Here is a 22402-nt window from a genome sequence, read left to right as displayed (position 1 = left end):
TTTTCCCTTGTAATGTTTGTACAGTTCACTTGCTGTTTAGAATTGTAAGGAAAATTAGATCTGTTGTTGCCAAACTTTTCGCATCTAAAGCATTTTATTTTGGATAGATCTTTCTTAGGTTTGTCATTCTTTTGATTTAGTTGTGTTTTTAGTGCAAGAACTCTAGTTGCACTATTAACCTCATATGCATTTAATGCATTCATCATATTAAATGTTGTTTGATGTTTCGTTAACATGGGTACTATATCATTTTTCACTACATCTAATATGATCTGAATGGCTTTCCTATTTCCTTTACACCAAATAGATTTATGAGGTTCAACAATAGGTTGTCTAGATGCGGAATCAACAAATTGTTTTACATTATTTTCTTCAAGAATCATCATGATTCTGAATTTCCAAGCATCAAAGTGTTCTTTCCCATCAAACCTATCCTCGTGTCTAATTGTGTATGCCATTGAAGATAGGAGAATGATGCTAGATATATATCAAGTCTGATTATTTAATTTGCAAAGTGTAGGTTTGACTACCAGAGCTCTGATACCATGTAAATATTTTACAAATTCTGAATATCAGATCTGAGATTAAACCTTCTATGACTTGTTATTCTAATCTTCTTTATTGTTAGACCCTAAAAGGAGATGATAATATTAATTGACTTTTCTAAAAATGTATTTATCACAGCAAGAATTGATTTGAGGCAGAGTTTCTTAAAGGAGCAGACTTGTAACTTTTGTGTGTCCTTTAACTACAACAATACCCTCCATATATATAATACCCAAAGGGCATGTCCCTTAAAGGGACATGACCCTATCTAGGTCGGCCACAAAGACTCCTCATAATCGGTGCCTAGGAGTTTAAAATAACAGCAAACATAACTAATAGTTAGTGTTTATGCTAACTTAGAGTCACCCTAAAAAGACCACCGATCATGCCTATTAAAAGGGCAATGTATTAATAGCCTTAACAATGGTTCTATATGCTCTAAGAGGAATCTGCGATCTACACAATCAAACTGTTTGAGAATAGAAAGTTATCGTTTTAACAAATCGACTTCCCAATGATGAAAATGGTAATAAGATAAGATAAGATAATGATATTAATATCCACAAGAAACCAACAAGGTTTATGGGACTGAGCATACAAACAGAAGAGTCGCTCAAAGCAGAAGCGCCAAACAGTGACCGAGAAGAAACAAAAGAAAGAAAGAAAACAAAAGAGAAGACAAGGTATGGAAGTAAGGTTCCTTCCTTGTCACAAAAGAATCAGTAATAGAGGGGTAAACCTGTGAACGATACATAGTCTTAGAATGCCGTGTATAACCGTTGTAGGATTGTCGCTGCCTAAAGAGACTAGTGCAGTGTCTAACTGATCTGGAATGAGAAGTACTTGAAGGCCTTTTCAAACCTCGTGGAGGAGACAAGGGAGACGAAAAGGCAGTAATCAGCTGATCTAAAGCATGCCCCTGAGGTATAAAAGACTACAGGATAATCTCATGAAGGTGGGTGGCCTCCTGAAGATAAAGTGCAAGACACCACTGATTAATATAGCTAAAGAACATCGAAAGAGAAGAACAATCTCTGAAAAGGCAGTAAAATCTCCAAATAAGCTATAATGATCACATGAACAACAAGATTCATATCTCTTATAAATATGACATAATATGGAATGGATAAAAGGAATAATTTTCCATTGTAAACAAAAACATTAGGAAAGAAGTTATAAGTAAAGCTTGAAAAGAAAAGATAAAACTAGATCGGGATATGTTTGCTTACTTGCTAAGCTAATCTGGTAAGTACGAAGACATTGGTTGGAAGACTACATCGAGATCATATAATATTTAGAGGAGAGTGATTTATGAAGATATATATCGATGCCATATTGATAACAGTGCAACAATTGACTACAAAAGACCAATTACTCAACAGTAAGGAGGGTCTTTGTCAGCCGACTTGATTGTCGTCGGTGTTTTTGTATTCTGTCGCCGACATCATCGGTAAAGATTTTGTAGCCGACGGGTAAATAGTTTGTAGCGGACATAATGTTTGTGGCCGACAGACTGCTTCGAGAAGGTTCAGCAGTTAGTATTTATATCCCGTCTGAAATCATTGTAAATCATCATTCATCTTATCTTATGAAGCATAATGTAATGTTCTGGCATATGCGAATAATCTAAAGAGTTCTGCTGTTCATATTTCCATTGTCTATATGCATTGATTTATTTTACCCGTACGGTAAACATTTGGCATCATTGCCCTATGAACCTGGAAGGTGGGAGGAATGAAGATTAATGCCAAATCAGCTTAACAAGGATCGAAATAAGGCTAAGGGAAAAGATGGAATCCGTACTGCGCAAGAGAATTTAATTCTGGCACAGCAAGCCGAACGCCGACAAAAATTTCAGACGATTGCCGACAGAAACCGAAGCACCGAAAGATTGTTGGAGGAAACTCAGCAACGGGTGGAATTGGTGGAAAAAGCACGGCAGGAGTTTTTGAATTTGTGTTCGCCGAGGGAAGAGAATCCAAACGGAAGAGCATCGACTCGCACGGCTTGAAGTGCCGACAAAGCAAGAGCGTGGAGTGAACTCTTCGTTCGGGATATACTTCCGCAGGGGACAACTTCAAAACACCCTTCTTCCCCAAGGTTCACAGCTATTGAGTCTGACGATTTGGGAGAACAATCCGTCGGTGTGGAAGTGCAGTCCGCCGGTGTGGGAGTGCAGACCGCCGATGTGGGAGTGCAATCCACCGATGTGACCAGTCCGCCGATGTGGGAGTGCAGACCGCCGGTGTGGGAGTGAAGAACACCAGTGTTGCAGGACCGAGCAATGCCTGTTTACAGAAACCAATCGTGATGGCAGGACCAAAAGAGAAACTGCCGAAGTTCGATGGCGATGGTACGGCCGATCCCATTCGACACTGCAAAACATGTGAAACAATCTAGAGGGCAAATGGGATAACTGACGAAGGCGACTGGATGAGACAATTTCCGGCCACCCTACGAGGAGTAGTAATTGACTGGTTTACTAGTACAGATCCGCAGAAACTGGACAGTTGGAATAACATTAAAAATGAGTTCCTGGCCTCAATGGTAAGAAAGTGGAAATCAAGAACCACAAACTCTCATGGGAACGGAAGGAGCATTGGATATATCTATTATGCCGGGATCTCACACTCGTGGAGAGGGACGGAGTGGTTCAAGGGTCTAAGAGCAGAGGGCTTCGCTAGGACTTTATTCGAGAGGGTCACTGGAGGTGCATTATGGACGTCATCAAGAGCAGGTTGACAGGTGCCACTAGAGCCTCAAATATAGCGTTGCCGCAGGTGGTATTCATGAATGGCATCATGCAGGGTATGGTATATGATTGGGCCTCAGTCCTTGCCGACAAGATGGAGGAATTCACAACCCTTCAGCACCGAACATTTTTTATGCCGCACCATGCCATTGGGCTGTTCTTGGATGCTGCAGCTAGCCAGATACCACTGGATGATTTTGAGGCTCCTCCAAAGGGCAAGTTGGCAGACGAGGAGCCTCCCATATTCTATTGGCACCACTTGGACACAGGGGGAACGGTAGGGGGCCAGAAGAGAGTATTCCGAGGACTGGACGCTTCTGGAGATACAGATAGCGGACGGAAGGACACTTCAGAGAATGACGAGGCTGAGTCCGTGGAAGAGGAGGAGAGGACTTCGACAGAAGTTGGCGGTGAGGCACCAGGTAGTGGGTCCACATTCTTTACCCCCCTCAGCTGTCAACTTCGGCGCACTTGACCACCTGCACATTAGTCATTCCCCAATTTGGCCAGCGCCATGCCCCGGTCGTGATGAACCCTCCGACGGTGGCCGAGGTTGTCCCACGAGCAGTGACGGAGATGGTCCCACAAACAGCGACAGAGGTTCTCCCACGGACAGTGACAGATGTCCCGCGAATAGTCATCGATATATTGCCGACGGCTGTAGCGGAGGTGCTTCCAATTGTACCAACAGAGCAAGTTGCACAAGCATATGTCGTTACAGTGGCAGTCTCACAGAGAGCACAGTTGCCAGCGTCGGAGCCTAAGCCTGAGATTTGTTTAGAAGTGATGGATTGCGATGCAGTTGTCACTGTTTCGTCATCTTTATTAGGAGAGGCCGAGTCAGCCCAACCAATACAGGAGGAGGAGAACAAGGAGGTCGTGCTGTCAGAGCAACCGGAGGTGATGGATAGAGCTAGTATGTTTTTGAGGCAGCAGTTTTGACTCACTCCTACCAAGCGAGGTCCATCCATTCAGTCTCCCAAGCATTCAGGTGCATCACCTGCAGTACCAGAGCCTCAACCTCAAGAGGAGGGAATGCCATAGGCCGTGGTTGCGTCGACAGCAGAGGAGGCGGCACCGGATGTGGGCATGGCTCCCGCTAATGAGGAGGAAAATAGTGATGCGGAATCGTCATTGGAGGGCTTCGCCAAGGAGAATTACGGGTCAAATGAGGACAGGTGCAGGGACTACCTCAAGACTATGAAGTCTGCGTTGAGGAAGGGACACAATGTGGCAATTCAAGCTATGACTCGGCGGAGGGAGTGGCATTTGATTCGAGGGTATATTCGTGGGGTTTGTCCTCAACGATTTCAAACTTGTTTCGTGGACAGAGGTTGGCCAACGGATGAGACACCAGAAAATGTTGGCAGATTGGGCCACTGAGCCGAAGTTGGGACCGAGTGACACTCCAATGATGAGGCTGGCACATGAGATTGTGGGATTGTACTAGGAGGTTTACTATGCTCGGCAACACGCGGAGGCGAACAGTGTTGCAACTAAGAGATCTCTGGCGGTTGAGAAGGAACCAAGAGAAAAGTTAGCCGCCAATTTGGACGACCAGTAGGCAGCTTGGGCAACGGAGTGGGCAGCACTAGCGAGGGATATGGCAACAGTTGTGCAGGGTAAGGACGCGGCTATCCGAGATGCCGAAGTAGCTGTATAGGATAAAGATGCCGCTGAGCACGAGTTGCAGTTAGCCAGGAGACAGGCTATGGATGCCGCCCTTCTACTAAAGGAGGCCATGGAGGTGAATTCTCAAATTCAGACAGATCTGCGCATCAGGACAGAGCAGGTGTATGAGTGGCGTCGCCAGCAGCACTCTTCTAGGACGCCTCCTCCTCCTCTTTAGTATTTCTTTTGTTGTCTGTGGGTTGTCTCCTAATTTTGTTAGTCGTCAGGAGACAACTTTTCATTTTGGGCGAATAATGTTAGCCGACTTGATTGTTGTCGGTGTTTTTGTATTCTGTCGCCGACCTCGTCGGTAAAGATTTTGTAGCCGACAGGTAAATAGTTTGTAGCGGACATAATGTTTGTGGCCGACGAACTCCTTCGAGAAGGTTCGGCGGTTAGTATTTATATCCCGTCTGGGATCATTGTAAATCATCATTCATCTTATCTTATGAAGCATAATGTAATGTTCTGGCATATGCGAATAATCTAAAGAGTTCTGCTATTCATATTTCCACTATCTGTATGCATTGATTTATTTTACCCGTACGGTAAACGGTCTTCATGATAACCTAAATGCATTCACTGAAGTTTGACACTATTTGCAGCTAGTATAGTTGCAAATCATCAGTTCAAAAACAGTCAACGATATCACTACAAAAGCTTTGTGATCAATAGCAATGGAATTTTGACAACACATACAATATGGGGATAGAAACCAAATGATTTACGAAGAAGATATTAAAAGACATTAAAAATTCTTCAAAGAATCAAGCGATAAGAAACAAAGGACGAATCATACACAACCATAAACGTATGAAGTTGATATACAGAAGACGAACCTGAAGAACATCCGTAGTCAAAAAAAGCAATGGAAATGGTGTCAAGTAAATGAAACTTAAGTAAGATGTTACATGATTTATCTTCTAATGCGATTATAGTTTGTTGTTTCGTAAAGAGTCTATTATAATAACAACTACTATTTTTTTTTAGACAAAGTGGGCCAGGCCACATATATATTAGCGAGAGTTGAACTTAAGACCTCCTATATGGAGGGCACCCCAATTCAGCGTTAGACCATGGGTGGGCTCTTAATAATAACAAATACTATTAGTAAATGATGGATAAGTCTATAAGAACCATTGTATCTATTACGTAATGGATAGGGAATATGCATAGGGGGAGGAGTAAATTGCTCATGTTGGGGTAAAAGAACTCCACATAGATCGTGTCCAAACTCGAGCAGTGGTAAATCTACCATCCATTATGTGATCTAATATATGGGGAATATGGATGTGATCTAGAATTACTAATAGAGTTTTGCAATGATACTTACAAGACTGATTTAAATATGATTAATTTGACTTCTAGAGAACCTCATATTCTTTCTAAGTCGACGTAGTAGATGGGGTCATTACATATTACATAAAGCCAATAATATCAATCTAGAGTTATAAAGAAATAAAGCTGTAATGAAAAGTTTGTGTGATAGAATTTACAAGAGGAGCAATTAATTTGGATATCGTAAAGTTGGAATTACATTTCACGAAAGACCATAAGTATTAAAGGAGTGTTTAGATATAAATTAAATAATCTATGAAAGACTGCTTTCAAATTATAAGATTTGTTAAGAATTGTGTAATCTTCCCTATCTTTTAGACCCTCAATGCTTTTCATTCTCTGAAGGCTAATTGAAGAAATAAAGAGAAATAAATTTAAATAAATAAATCTAAAGGTAACTTTATATTTAATTAATTTAATTTTCTAGAAGCACAAGTAATTATTGTATTGGAAAGAGGGAAGCTTCTAGAGAGTGCATTTTATAGAAGTACAACTAATTATTGTATTGGAAAGGTGGAAGCTTCTAAAGAGTGCAATTAAATAATATTTTATTTCCTTTCAGAAGGATGAAGGAAAAGAATAAATAGAGGAGAGAGCTTCATTGTTAGGTATCCAATTATTGTCAATTGCATTTGATATAAACTTGAGAGAAGAAACTAAGAGTTTCTGATTTCAATTAGCCATTGGAGAGCGTCAATTCTTCAGTGTTGCAATCATTTGAGGTGGTGAAATATCTACTGAATTTGACATTCAGGAGAGCTTCATTCTAGAGTTCTATTTGTGCTTAAATTGGAGAATACATTTATTGTTGGCTGCTACAGTGTTGTGAACAATGATGTGAACAATGTCATGAACAATACCCACGCTATAGTATTTGGCTTGATTATGATTGCAATTTCGTCTCCTTCATTGACCGATTTGTATATTAAGTTCTACAATCAATTTGCATCATTTAAATTGGTCATTTGGCTTTGTAAAGGTGGCTGTCATAAGTAGCTGTAAATGCACATTTTATATTGGATTTATAATGTCATTTCTACTCAGTTTTTTTAGAGGTTGCAAAGCCAAGACCTTGGAATATTATGTTAAGCACTAAATTAGAAAACATCTCACTAAAGGAGTGATAAGTTGCAAGTCTTATATTTGATGTAATGTGCATATTTATATCTTCCATGATTGACATAATAGCATGCATGCCAAGTGTTAGACAAAATACCAATTGGCTGTAAGTGCACATTTTTCATTTAGAATTCATCTACATGCATTTGAAAAGCCAAAAGAGAATTGCATATGCATTTAGTTCTTTTCGTAGATATAGTTGTAATCAATTACAGGCTTTTGGATTCCCTTTGATATCATTTCAAGAAAGCATAATCAGTCTGAAACTCAGAAACAGCAAGCATAGAGATTGTATTGGAAGTGTTTGACTATTTTCCTTGACCTACAAATCAAAAAGTTGAGGTTCAAATTGACAAGGGATATTACAGTGGTACCAAAGCTTGCTTGCAAACTGTTTGACGAAATGTTAAATAACTGAATTAGTAAAGAATTTGGTATTTGTTCAAGTTATAACCTGTTGGGGTTATTACAGTGGTATCAGAGCTTGCTTGCAAAGTGTTTGACGAAACGTCAAACAACTAAATCAAAGAAGAATTTGGTGTTATACGAAGTTAGAACTGGTTGGGGTTATTACAAATTGCAACTCATTTGAAATGGCACATTTATTTAAAAAGTGACACCTCCGACATATATATAGAAGTTTTAAATGATGTTGAAGAGTGTGTGGAACTGGAATAAAAAGAATATGTAAAGTCAATGATTGGAAAGTAGAAGAGAAGTAAATAGTGCATAAAGATAAATAATTCTATATTTAGATTTTAGTCTGATGTATAAATATATATATTCAAGAGTTAAAAGTATGGTATATGAATGAGAATAAGAAGTGAGTGTGAAGATAAATGAGAGAAAATATATATTCAGATGTTTTATCTGATATACATATTTATATAAAAGAAAAGTGAGGAGTAAAAAGGAAATATATAATCAGATAGCAAGACATAATGTAAGAATAAATTAATTTAGTTGACATTGTTCAATAAATTTCTCTCTCATTTCCACGTATTCTGGAACTGCCACAACTTCTGACTTGATTCCCTGACCAGTCAAATAAAACAATTAATGAAAGATTTTAACAACATCCACAAGGCCAAAGTAGACTATGAGACCCACAAACTAGAGCACACACTTGGAAAAGAGTCTGGAAACCTAACCAGCTGTAATCTGTCGATTAGATCTTCTCTGAAACTATGGATTTTGCTAATCAACTCTGCAGTTCTGCTCAACTGATTTTCCTCAAATAGGTAATTTAAGCTGCCTTCTAAAATTTCCACAAGGAACATATTATCGCAGAAAACAAGAGGTTTTGTAAGACACAATGCAGACCTTATTTCTTCCACACGTAAGGAAAAAATAATTGCCTTTTATGTGTTTGTCTTTTCTGCTGGAAATTATCAACCATGTGTCTAGCAGATGTCTAAGTCATTTCGTCTTTTCTATACATTGCTAAATATGTTTGTGGGAAGCAGAATTATATTTACTTTCCACAGCAGCTTCTAGATGGGTTAGCCTCTTTTTGTGACTCACGACAATTAGTTGTGAACTTGGGCAAGACGCGAGTTAAGGTCTTCAATTATTTGAGGACATCTCATCTCCATTTTCACTTCCAGGGCAATGGATCAAGATCAGGTGTTCATAGACTTACCTAGGGGTTAAGTTCTCCGGACCTCATTTCAGCCTAAGACCAACCATGCAGCCCCGAGTTAGTAGGGAGGTTGTCTCCCTTGCCATGCTTGAGAGACAGTGTTTTTGTCACCACTTCCAAGGTACCATGACCAAAATGTCCCTTATGGACTCTTTGGTCAAGCCGACTGTCCTCTATGGCTCTAATGTGTGGGGTCACTCCCTCTTGGAGTCTGGTTGGGTTTTAGTTGAGAGAGTCCAAACTCTTTTTCTTTGGTGCATTATCAAATTTCATCGGTCCACACCCCATACTATCGTTTTGGCAAGGTGCGGGGCTCATCCTTTTAGATTAAAACCATTTTTATTTGGTTTGGTTTCTCCACCAGCTTCGAAGTTTCATTGACTCTATTGAGGGTTATCACAGATATTCTTACCTAGCCTACTGTTCTTCCGAAGTGATTGCAGGACTTGATCCTGATGGTAGGTCTCGATAATGGTTCGCCTAAGCATCTGCCCTTCTTGGTTCGATTGGTATTGCGATGGATCGCCTTCCCCCCTTTGACTTCTCTGTAGATGACCCCACTCACCTCCTTTTCCCTCAGCAAGAACTCAATGAGCTCATCAAACTTGACATCTACAACCAATATATTATCACGATCTAGAGTAACCCTCTAGGGGGGTTCCGCCTAAAGATGGCCTTCTATGCTAAGCATTTCCTTGATATCTAGGAAAGGGTCATTATGCACCTTTGGTACCTCACTCGTCACTGGACTCATGCCCTTTGCATCTCCTTGGGATCTTTTGGAGTGGATTATCGCTAGCTACATCTCCAAAATGACCACTAGGTCGGTAGAGGGGATACGAACTGCCGCCATTGCCCCATTGGGAAGGTGGAGAATGAGACCTGTTTTGCTTTTCGCTGCCCCATCTACTATGAGATCAGGTTGAGGTACTATTGTTTCTTCAAGAAGCCCAACTCCTTTTCTTCATCCTTCAATTACACTGACCAAAGGTGTCTTGCACTTTATCTCTAGGAGACCTTGTGGCTTCGTGATCACAATCTACAACTTCAATTCCCATCGAGATAGACTCCTAGGCATCTTATGACCTCCTTCACATCGGTGTCTCCTCAAGAGACGATGTGATCTCTCTTCCCTATTTCGAGTCACACCAGATCTAAGAGGCCTCATAGAGGGCACACTCAACAGTGTGGTCCTACTTCCAGCAAGTCCCAGAGGCAATTTTCCAGGACACGTCCTCGTCCTAGATTGTTCCCTTCTGTTTTGGACTGCTCCTCGTCTACAAGGAGTATTTAGTTATTTCCTTGTTATGTTCTTTTGCTTTCATGCTCCTTCTGCAAACACTTTTTGGCGCTCCCCTTGCTGGCGTTTTGCCCTTTTGTAGATCCTAATCCCTTAGACCCTTGTTGGTCTCTAGTTGGACATTAATAATTTTTTCTTATCTTATCTTATCCATCTTATAAAGTTTTTTATTATCATTATTTATTGTCATCTCCATTTTTTAATCTCCTTTGAAGATTGTCATGTCCAACGCCCTGTTTTTCCTTAAGCAATCATGTTATGGTGAACATATATTCCTTTTCTTTCATGCCATGTAGATTGTTTGTACCATTTGAAGTTGAATTTTAATTCTTCTTTGCAAACAAGGGAACTTTTATTCTCTACAATCACCACTATTTTTTCAAACCTGCCAATAGCTGATAATAAATTTGTGTGTCCCATGATCTCAGACAGAACTTGACATTGTAGGTTGGTGTCGTGAATTTTCAGACACATGAATAAATGTTGCAGGTTGCAAAGCAATAAGTATCCTTTTGACATCAATGATAAATCGGGCAAGTGGGGCTAACACTACTTGGAAAAAAACTGCCATTACACTACCAATTACAATGTTGTTAATAATTATTACTACCAACTACAACATGCACCTCACAATGCATTCACAAACTTTTGTCTAAGAATACACATTCCTACAATCATGTAACATGTTCATGCATGTAATTTCTAATTCTGGAAATCTGATTTTGCTTGTTCTTCATCCAATTCACACCTGACAATACAAAATCATCCTTCAATTTGAAATGCAATCTTGCTTTGTTGAGTGTGCAGCTGTATGTGCTTCTTTTATCTTGAAATTGAGAACACCAATCTACTTAACTGATTGTGAACCTCTTTCAAAAAATATCAGTCATACCATAAGGAAGACATAGAGTCTAGACATTCATGTGCAGATTTTAGTCTTTGAAATTGATCCCTTCTCCTTATTTAAAGGCCACCATTGCCACGTGGAAGCTCATACTGGATGTCAACTTTTGTTTTTGATGGCATGCAACGTAAATATTTTCTTGTATTATACTTTTTTTATTTGAGGATCTGTCTTTCTTAGCAAATTTTGCTTTTCACTTTGTAAAACTTATTTTATTCCCCCTGCAGTACCCCTCACAATATATCTGTTGCATATTTTAACTAGGCAAAGATTGCCTTCTTCACAGCTCTAAGAACTTCATTTCTAAATAATATTAAATGGTGCTATCTGTACTCAATTGTAGACCACCTTCAATATTCTGTCAACATTCCAGAATATTTTCAGCATATGAACACCACTCTCTTACCTTGACAAAATGCTTTTGAAAGCTCTATTATCAATCCTATGAAGAATTGCAGAGGAGGACAGAAACATCTATGAAATTGAAACAAGGTTCATTCTGCACAAAAAGACCATAAATAAGATTGCATTTGACTTGATACAGAAAACAAATTGTATGGGTACAAGTTCAACCTGTTATTCTTTGGCAAGTACTAGTTACATCCTTCTCTGTGTCTAAAGAACATGAGCTAAATAAAACACAATACATCAAAGAATCAGAAATGAGCATTTTTTGGGCCAAACAGGCCTCTGTTTACAGTTTAACTACTCCAATACACGTACACATTTCTATCAGACCATTTAATATTTATGTATTGCAGCAGTGTATGATTTTGTATGGATGTTCTAATGAGCTGTGATATCCAGAAAACATAATGCATTATAAAAAGCAATCGAAACAAAAGTTTGACATTAATGTATAAAAAGGAAAGCAAAGAAAATAACTTTTCAATATAACCAAACCTGGATCCCCCACCAACAACAAATGGGACTCTCCCCGAACCTTTGTTCCAGAAGCATCTGCATGTTGCACGCCTCCAACCAAAGTCAACATGACTGCAATAATACAAATCTAAAATCACTTCTTCCAGCAAGTGAAACACTGTTCAAATCATTATACTCTGCAGATAGCTAGTGTACAGCATATCTACAACTAAAACTAAAACAGTACACGAGTGATTGTGCTCAGATAAACTGAAAGGAAACATTCCTGATTCACAAACGGATTTAACAGATTATCAACTTCAAAAAGCCACCAAACTATGTCAATTTCTAATTTAAGAAGGTTGCAGGCTCAATCCATCACTGATATTCTAAAATAAGCAAAATAAGTTGCAATTATAGAGGCTCACTTGAAGTGCTGATATCAGTCCTCCCCACCAACCAATGGCAAGCACATTTGCACTTCTAAAGACATCACTAAAGGAATGATATCCTCTTCACGTTATGTTTTGCAGAAATGGCTCTATTCTTGAGTTGGTTTTATGGTTAGCTGCCAGATTCAAACTCCTTTCAATTATGTATTCCTGCTTCTATTTTGCAACTCTCTGCTACACTGTTAATTTCTTCAGTCGATAAGGTTTACATAATCTCTGCTTATCTCTCTGTTTAGAGGTTTAGTAGGTTTCTATAAATTTTTATATTATTTTTGATAATGTATTGTAGCAATGTCGGATTCCTTCAGGCTAACATAGAAAACATAATTATTGTGATAATATAATTATATCGATAAATATAATATTAATATTAATAATATAATTATATTGATATTATAATTATAACAATATAATTATTGGAGCGTAGCATCCCTTGGTGAAGCAGCACCACCTATAGCCTTATAGGTATAGAGGAAGATTAGATCTTCCTCTCATGGCATGGAGCATACACACAACTGCAGCTCGAATAATAAATCTGCAATATTTAGAAGAGTGATACTTAGGAGACAATAACCATTTATCATTTATGGTTAGGAGGGCAACAATGATCTGAATCATTGCTCATGGTTGAACGAGCATGATCAACACATAGTATCAGAGCATGAATGGGCCTAGAATTCAGCACTTGGCAAGCATAACCGATCTGCAGGAGTAGGCAGAATGGCCAATGTGTATGTGGTACTACTCCTAACCTGCACTGGTGTAATGTCCCCATTTCCGAGATTGAATTTAAAAATTATAAGAATTATATATAAAATTAAATAATTAAATAATAAGAAAATGTATATCTACAAATAAAGTAAATAATAAGTATAATAAATAAATGGTTAAAACTAATATTATAATGAAATTATATATGATAAAATTATATATAAATAAATAATATATAATGCATTACATAATATTTCAAATACCATCATTATTATAAATATCATTACTTTGAAAATCTACAATATAAATATATTATAAAATATATCAATAATGATACATATCTAAATGATAAATATAAATAGTCACATAGTTAACATACAATTTAAGGGATGAAAGGTCGTACCTCTTCCATCTAATACAAGTACTAAGGAGTGGAGAGAATGGCGGAATATTTGGGGGGGGGGGGGGGGCGCGGCGCGGCGGGAAGAAGAGGGAGAATTGGAAAAGACAGAGTAAGGAGGATCAAACAACCGGTGTTGTATTCTGCTACAATTTTGGCGGAACCAACATTCCACAACACACAAGAAACACAACGAACCTTGCAAGAAGGTGTTTGACGAGAGAAGGGAGAACTGAGAACAGACGGAGGAAGACTTAGACTTGAAAAATCACAAAGACCTGCAAATCAAGGCATAAAATATATATACAACTATTACAAGACAGGTTGAATAATCAACTGGCAAGGAAAGATTGATGACTAAACTAGAGGAACTCTTGCATATTACCAAGTCTTCTACAAATGATCTCAATAAAAGTGATATTGGGAAAACAGATGGAAGACTATGTGGACACCAGACACAGCAGAAGATATAATCAGAATCAAAAGAGGCAATATTTTTTTTAAAAAGAAAGAAAGATAAAAGAAGATTGTCTACTACAAGCACCACATGGATAGTCGGAGATCGAAGGGGGAAGATTCAGAGAAATATATCGAGTACATATCATCTACAGCAAAGAGTAGAGGATACTTGATGGAGAAGGAGTGGCATATTTAATCGGTGTAGAATCTAGATAGAGGATTATCCACTTTGGAAAACAATGGCATCGCTATCGGGAGAAACTATCCACCCTAGTCATTACAAGGAAATATCATCTAGTCTAGGGTAAGCAGAGAAGAACACAGTCAGGATATGGAGAAGGAAGTATTCATCCACAGGTTTCTGTATCATATATCTGCCATCATCATCTTCAGCAATTCACCAGCGAGTATAAGGGAAAAAAAGAATGACATTGATTAACAGATCATCATTGACATTATATCAATAGAAACCAGGAGCGGAATTATAGAGGTTTATCTCAACACGTTAGCACCCAATCAGCATCAGCGAACAGATCAGACACAGTACTACCAGCAACATCATAGGGTTCAGAGAAGAGACACATAATAGAGAAAATGGTACAGCAATGAGTAAACAGACAACTGTTCATAAGCAAAAAGCATTCAATACAGATGGAACAAACATGGCAAATTGATTATTAGCACACACTGAACAACATCAGACAGGATATAACAGATCACAAGCACATACGTATCCATTAGACAAAGCATAACTGATTGCAAGAAATAATCGCATGGACATCAGACTTGATAAGTTATGATATATAAATCGATACTCATGATACAAAAGGTGCATCATAAGCTAGACCACAAAACCATGGAATAAGAAATTCTATACAATGGTAGTAGACAGATGAGAAAAGAAAAGAAGCTCAAATCACATGCGTTGAAAAATAGACTCTAAATCAGAAGTTGCCAATTACAATTTTATACCAAGGTCTTTGATTTATTGGAATCTCTACATTTGTTGTTGTTGCTACTGTTATTTATTGTCAATCTTGTATTTCACTAGAAGTGGATTAGAGACAAAATACACTGCTGGGTATGAACTGCTGCTAAGAGCATTATAACACCAGATTTGGGAATCTTTCAAGCCATAAACACTAAGGAAATTATTATTACAAACAAATAGATCAGATTTAGGAATTAGATGATAAAAGAAGGGAGGATAGACAACGAGAGTAATATGGCACTTTCAGAGCAAGTAAATAATCGTTGGTCAAGATTAACAACAAACAACTATCGATCTCAGAATTTATTAGAATCAAATATATAAATAATCATAATAGAGTACATCACTGATCTTCTAATTCAAGGAATCATTGTCTCCAAGTGAAAAATTATATCATATCAAAAGAACAAGACAACTGGAAATTAAATATGTCCCAAACTCTATAAGACCAGATGTTGGGACATTGCAGCTGGATGAGCAAGATTGAGTAGAAGAGGCAGCTCAGGCTTTGACCGGATGTCTAGCAATGCAGAGGTTAGAAGCACGGCCTGCCAATATTTGTGGCAAATCTTGTGCTATGAGTGCTCATTGTCTACTCTATTGCATCTTCAATGTCTGCAAGACTGCTTTGACCAGATGACTGGCAATGCGGATGTAATGTCCCCATTTTTGGCAAGTTTGTGCAGTTGATGGAGTTAGCTCATCATAGCGACCCTCCTGAGCTAACAGGGCGTTTTGGGGGTCCCAGTTGTGGATTTACTATTTTTAGTAGGTCTATTTTTGGCAGTGCAGTGGGTGGCTTCAACAATTGGTCCTCACCTGCAGTCAATAAAGTTAATAATTGTATGATCTTTTATTTACTCATAAATTATTAAGTTGCATTATTATAATAATGTTTATATTATTATAATAATGACATTAAATAATATTTCTGAAAAGTGTGTTGTAAAGTTTCTAGTGTTGCGTTCTTTTGGAAAACTTCCACAATTTCTGAAGTGGAGTTTTTTAGGAAACTTCCACAATTTCATTGGAAAAAAGCACGCTACAATATATATTTGTTTTTTGTGCCTTTGTGGTTTTTTCCTGATTTCTGACTTGTGAGCCCTTGTTGAAGTATAAGGGTCTCATCCAAGAAGTTCTTGGCAATTGTGCTCAAGTATACAATTGACCAACATTCTCCTACTATATTCCTATAGCTAAGGAGAATAATCTTCAAAATATATTTCTTATTGATTATCCGGCTGAGGGTTTCTGAGAAGTTTTCTGAGAATTGTTCAGAGAAGTAATGTAATATGTTGCTGAGGTATAGCAGATGTACAAATTCTCCTATTGTCTCTTACTGCATCTTGGAGAATTGAATTGATGGAGGTTGTCTGATTTGAGATAGAATTCGTTTGAATCTTTTACCACCTAGAGACTACAATAATTGTGATCGAAATAGGTGTGAGGACTATCGTTAGCTTCCAGCAGGGACCTTTGGGCATCCAAACTTCATTTGCATTCATCTTAAGGTTGGATGACTATCTCTAAGCCATCTATGATTTGCTTCTTGAGAAAATCGCAAGGCAGATTGGAAGCTGCTTTTGGGAATTTGAGGGGTCATGACTAGCCTGGAAACACATGTAACATCTGGCTGGGTGAACTTTGTTACTAGTGGGCCAATTTGAAGTTGGTGACCTACATTTACATAGTGTAACCAGTTTCATCAGCTGCAGCTTCCATATTGGGATCAAATTGGCACATTGAAGGATGATAGTTTCATGTGGTGATGCCGACTAATGTTCAGCAAATTAAAATTAGGTGACAATAAATTAATTGTTATTCTGATAAATGTTTGTCAAAAACATAGTGCAAAGTATATCTTCAATTTCAGTTGGATTATCTATTTTGTCCATTTTAAATTACTTGGGAGTTGTTGATTTATATTTACAAAGGAATAATACATACAAAAATTAGAGAATGTTGAAAGAATTGCAAAACAATAAAAAGTGCAGATTTGTAGCCAACTTGGTTCTTTACAGTGGAATATAATTTATTAAAAATCAGAAAATCATCCAAACATACAAAATATCAGTTTGTGCATCAATATAACAATTTGGGCCAGGTTGGAGTTTTTACAATGGTATCAGAGCGGTTTCCTGCCAGCTTGCAAGAATTGGGCTGAGTTATTATTTTATTTGGTGTTGACTTTGAAAATTTTCAAATTGTTTTTGTGATTTGGTTACTGTCATTATGGATGATGATACAAGATTCATTCCACATAAATATTATATGCGCAGAGAGCGTACTTCTTCACCTAGGGATGCAATGGTAATGGGAGTAAGCGTATGCAATGATATATCTACACCTACTTCTATGATAAATGAGCCATCTAGTAAGGCAGTTAGCAGTAGTATATTAGATGTTCAAGTTTGTGCAGTTGATAGTACGCATGTTATTGATTTTGAGGTTGGCAATGATCACTCACCTAAGTGAAGTTGGGCTCAATTTACACCATCTACATATACAATTATGTTTCCTATAGTGGCAATTGGTGGTGTTTCTATATTTTTTGATTCTGATGAGGACGTGGGCATTGTGGATACAATGGAGGCGAGTGCATTTGTTGAGAGCAACAGAGAACCACATACTGCACCTAGTTCTCTTGTGGCTTCATCTTTTACAAGGGTTACTAGAGATGATCAAGATTCTAGTGAGGAATGTACTGAGGTATATTTTATGGGGAGTCCATACAACTTCAAATTTGTGCAGGATTCGTATGTTATGCAGAGATTGTTTGTACCTAAGTCCGATGATTGGTGAAATGATTGGGTTAGTTCAGAGGACATACTATGACCTTCTATAGATCTGAATACAGGTGACACTTTGGCACAAGTCCTTGGTGTTATATTGCACATCATGTTATTGGTTTTATTGATTGTATTGACATTTTGTTGGTTCAGTGAGGATAGGGACATCACTTGCTTCTTATAGGATCACAGTGGAGGTTATTGTATGATGTCGGATTGCTTGACGACAAGCAATTTCAAGAAGGGAGGACTGTAATGTCACCGTTTTTGGCAAGTCTGTGCAGTTGATGGAGTTACCTAATCATAGCGACCCTCGTGAGCTAACAGAGTGTTTTGGGGGTCCCAGCTTTGAATTTGCTATTTTTAGTAGGTCTATTTTTGGCAGTGCAATAGGTGGCTTCAACAGTTAGTCATCACTTGCAGTAAATAAAGTTAATACTTGCATGAGCTCTTATTTATTCTTTAATTATTAAGTTGCACTATTATAATAATGGTTATATTATTATAATAATGACATTAAGTGACATTTCTAAAAAATGTGTTGGAAAGTTTCTAGTGTTGAGTTCTTTTGGAAACTTCCACAATTTTTAAAGTGGAGTGTTTTAGGAAACTTTGGCCAATGAAAGTTTATAAATGAGAGCTCATTTCATTGGGAAAAGCATGCTTGAATATATATTTTATGTTTGTTCCTTTGTGGCTTTTTTCTGATTTCTGACTTGTGAGACCTTGCTGAAGTATAAAGTCTCGTTTGAGAAGTTCTTGGCAGTTGTGCTGAAGTATACAATTGGCCAACATTCTCCTACTGTATTCTTATAGCTAAGGAGAATAATCTTCAAAATATATTTCTTATTGATTATCCAACTGAGGGTTTCTGAGAAGTTTTCTGAGAATTGTTCTGAGAAGTATTGTAATATATTGCTAAGGTATAGCAAATGTACAAATTCTCCTACTCTCTTACTATATCTTGGAGAATTGAATCGATGTATGTTGTCTGATTTGAGATAGAATTCGTTTGAGTCTTTTACCACCTAGAGACTGCAGTAATTGTGATTGAAATAGGCGTGAGGACTACCCTTAGCTTCCAGCAGGGGACTTTGGGCATCCAAACTTCATTTGCATTCTTCTTAAGGCTGTATGACTATCTCTGAGCCATCTACAAATGCTTTTTGAGAAAATTGCAGGGCAGATTGGAAGCCGCGGCTAGCCTGGTAACACGTGTAACATCTGGCTGGGTGAATTCTGTTGCTAGTGGGCCAGTTTGAAGTTGGTGAACTGCATTTACATAGTGTAACCGGTTTCATCAGCTGCACCTTGCATATTGGGATCGAATTGGCACATTGAAAGGTGATAGTTTCATGTGGTGATGCCAGCCAATGTTCAGCAAATTAAAATCAGGTGCCAATGAATTAATAGTTATGCTGATAAATGTTTGTCAAAAACATAGTGCAAAGTATATCTTCAATTTCAGTTGGATTATCTATTTTGTCCATTTTAAATTACTTGGAGTTGTTGATTTATATTTAGAAAGGAATAATACATACATAAATTAGAGAAAGTTGAAAGAATTGCAAAACGATAAAAAGTGCAGATTTGTAGCCAGCTTGGTTCTTTACAGTGGAATATATTTTATTATAAATCAGAAAATCATCCAAACATACAAAATATCAGTTTGTGCATCAATATAACGGTTTGGGCTAGGTTAGTGTTTTTACAGTGGACGTTAGAAGCACGGGCTGCCAATGTTTGTGGCAATGCTTCTACTGTAAGTGCTCATTGTCTACTCTGCCGCATCTTCAGTGTCTGCAAGACTGCTTGGTGTCTGGCGTCACTGCAGCCTGGGCAATGTCTAAGCGGGCATTAAGAATTGTGGGTATTTGATAGGCTCAAGCAAGTTAATATCTTGTGGTGGAAAAAGATAATATCGTTGAAGGCTATAAATGATTCTCTAATGCTTGGTAACTAATAAAACTAAATCTTGTTGTTAAATGAGAAAACGTAATTAAAATATTCGAGAAAGTGATTATAGTTGGACCCCAAAATTTGGCTATGCAGACTCTCCTATAGGTTCGTAGACAAAGACCATTAATGAACAACTTCTTGTGTATATTGTGAAGAGACCAGATGATTAGAAGCGAAAAATTTGTGTGCAGTGTCAAAAATGAGAAAATAAAATAGGGACTCATAAATGTTACAAGGTCTAATAAAAAAAACAGGACTTGATTTAATCATATGGAAGGGTTGCATCTGTAAATTGTCCATCACAAATCTATTCATGACCATATCAAATATTTCAATACTTGCAGCATTCTAAAGTTGAGACAAGAGTTCTCAAGAATTTTACTTAGGCTTCAACTTCATTGAATAGGCAATTGTATTGCCATTAGGAGCAACATGGAATAATGACACTTGGTGCCCAATATATTATTGGACAAATATTTCATTGGACAACACTTGAACTCTCTGAGTAAGCTACAACTGTGAGTGTATTTGGAATTTCCTCATCAAACAACACAGGACATCTGGATATGGTGATCGTCGAGATAATGCGGTATCCTTCAGTCCAACAAAAGATTTCTGTTGTTGTCATGAATCCTTCATCCCTGAGCCATTGAGCCTGTGCATTGGTTGTTGGAAAGAAAGTTTCAACAACTTGAATGATTCACCTATAAAAGTAATTGAGAATCCAGTTTTTCTATGACTGTGGGTGGATTAGAATTAATTGGTATTGCTGTCAGTATTTTTGTAGTTTACAAGGAAGGTAAACAACAGAGTCTGAAACCAACGGTGTACTTCCATTGTCATATGCAGCTATTTGTGCTCACGCGACATATTTTGGACCGTGATTCCTTCTTAATTATGTAGTGGCATGATTAAACAAGGACTTAGGAGTCTGAAGGAAATAATAAATGAGATATTCTTAAGCCCGTGGTAATGTGTCTTGGAACAGATTGTTTTTTGGCTCAGGATATATCCTTAGAATTTATGCTCTACTAGTCTTGAACAACAGATAGAGAAAATCAATTCTCAGAGTTCTTCATCATTTGTCATGCCTCTGGAGTTCCTTGCATCTGATTCCCTGTAAACCTCTATTCTTTCATGGGTGTTCACCAGTGGCATTTGGAATAGTATGAGGCAGTGACAACTGGTATAGTTCATTCAAAGACTATGCTTGGCAGAGGTATTGTAGGGAAAGATAATTTATGAAGTTTGAGGATCCAGAGTTTAGATTTGTTCTGGTAAGCCATTGAGTATACACATTTGCTGCTAATTATCATGACAAAAGACAGTCCAAGCTCAATGAATGGATAATGCTAGGGAATAGTATGTATTTCAAACTTTATGCAAACAGTAGGAACTAATCGATAGAGTGCCTTGTAGAATCCCCAACCCAACCAGAGTTCTTCTTAGAACTCTTTACAAAAGGCAGAAAAATCTCTGTCAATGAGCCGCCCAGGCCTCAACTTCCACTTTCTGCCCCAAACTGACTTGGATTTTGGACAAGGATCCTAGTGCAACCATTGGCAGTAACATGAGTCATAAATTCAAGAAAGAATCAGATGATTGTTGGAAACATTTTCAACACGAAAGCAAGAAGGCATTTTGCTGGCTCACATAGCAGAAGTTTACCTTCATATCAGTTTGAGGGAAGCTGGTGCCATAGAGATAACATGTTTTGGATCTTGTGGATTCGAGTTCTGCGATCTTTATATTCCCCAAGTTGGTGAGTTTCTGTAATGGAAAAATTATTAAGATTTTCAATTGCTGTGGTTTTGGCATCACATATTATCTGTCTGTGCATATTTTGCAACACTTATTCAACACCCTGTTGGTTTTTGTATCTGCCTTTATTTTCAATGATAACGAAGACACTCACTAGATTGAGGAATTTATCAAATTTGAGCTTGCAAAATCAAACGCATCAAGAAGAAACAGGGTTTCAAATATAAAAGACCTAATGGTGCTCAAACCATTGACCATAACTTACTCACCTCAAGAAAAAGCAGAGGCAGAGGGTGTAGCCACAATGGTTATTCTCTGAGGAGGTGTAGAAATCTGCCAAAGGATCCTGGGATAAAAGACAGCATAGTATGGGAGTTTAAAGGAGTATACGTTCTTCTATTTCTAGTTGGGTCGAATCTTCTAACTCTGCTAAGTCATTGGAGACAATTCAGACCTGACTACATTCTTGAAGCAAGATATCTTTCATGATTGGGATCATTTGAGAGTATGCTTCTGTGTCAAAGGGATCAGCTAGAGGAGCTTCAATCAACATCCAAGGATCTGGGTCATATGGTTTAGAGGGAGTGGACCATGTCAAGATGGTTCCTTTAGTTATCAGATATACTTCTATTTGGACAATGAATTATCCACTTCTTTAATAAGATGAAAGTGGCATTAGTGAGATATGATGATTGATTTCCTGTTTAGGAAATTGTAGCAGTCAGAGGACTATGATTCATTGGA

General features: G+C 37.8%; 1 protein-coding gene across 3 annotated transcripts in view; it reads right to left on the bottom strand.

Annotated features, from left to right (window-relative positions):
- MCM9 (minichromosome maintenance 9) overlaps positions 1–22402 on the bottom strand; it is a 265434-nt gene that overhangs the window by 125864 nt on the left and 117168 nt on the right. For all 3 annotated transcript variants that reach the window (XM_089804504.1, XM_089804503.1, XM_089804502.1), the window contains exon 10: positions 12176–12268. In XM_089804504.1, coding sequence (XP_089660630.1) covers positions 12176–12268 — 93 coding nt within the window. The remainder of the gene's footprint in view (positions 1–12175; positions 12269–22402) is intronic.

Source organism: Cupressus sempervirens, chromosome 10, assembly GCF_028749045.1.
Source record: "Cupressus sempervirens isolate cs-2001-9-10 chromosome 10, ASM2874904v1, whole genome shotgun sequence".
In the NCBI taxonomy this organism is placed as follows: Eukaryota; Viridiplantae; Streptophyta; class Pinopsida; order Cupressales; family Cupressaceae; genus Cupressus; species Cupressus sempervirens.
This window is presented reverse-complemented; position numbering and strand designations above follow the sequence as displayed.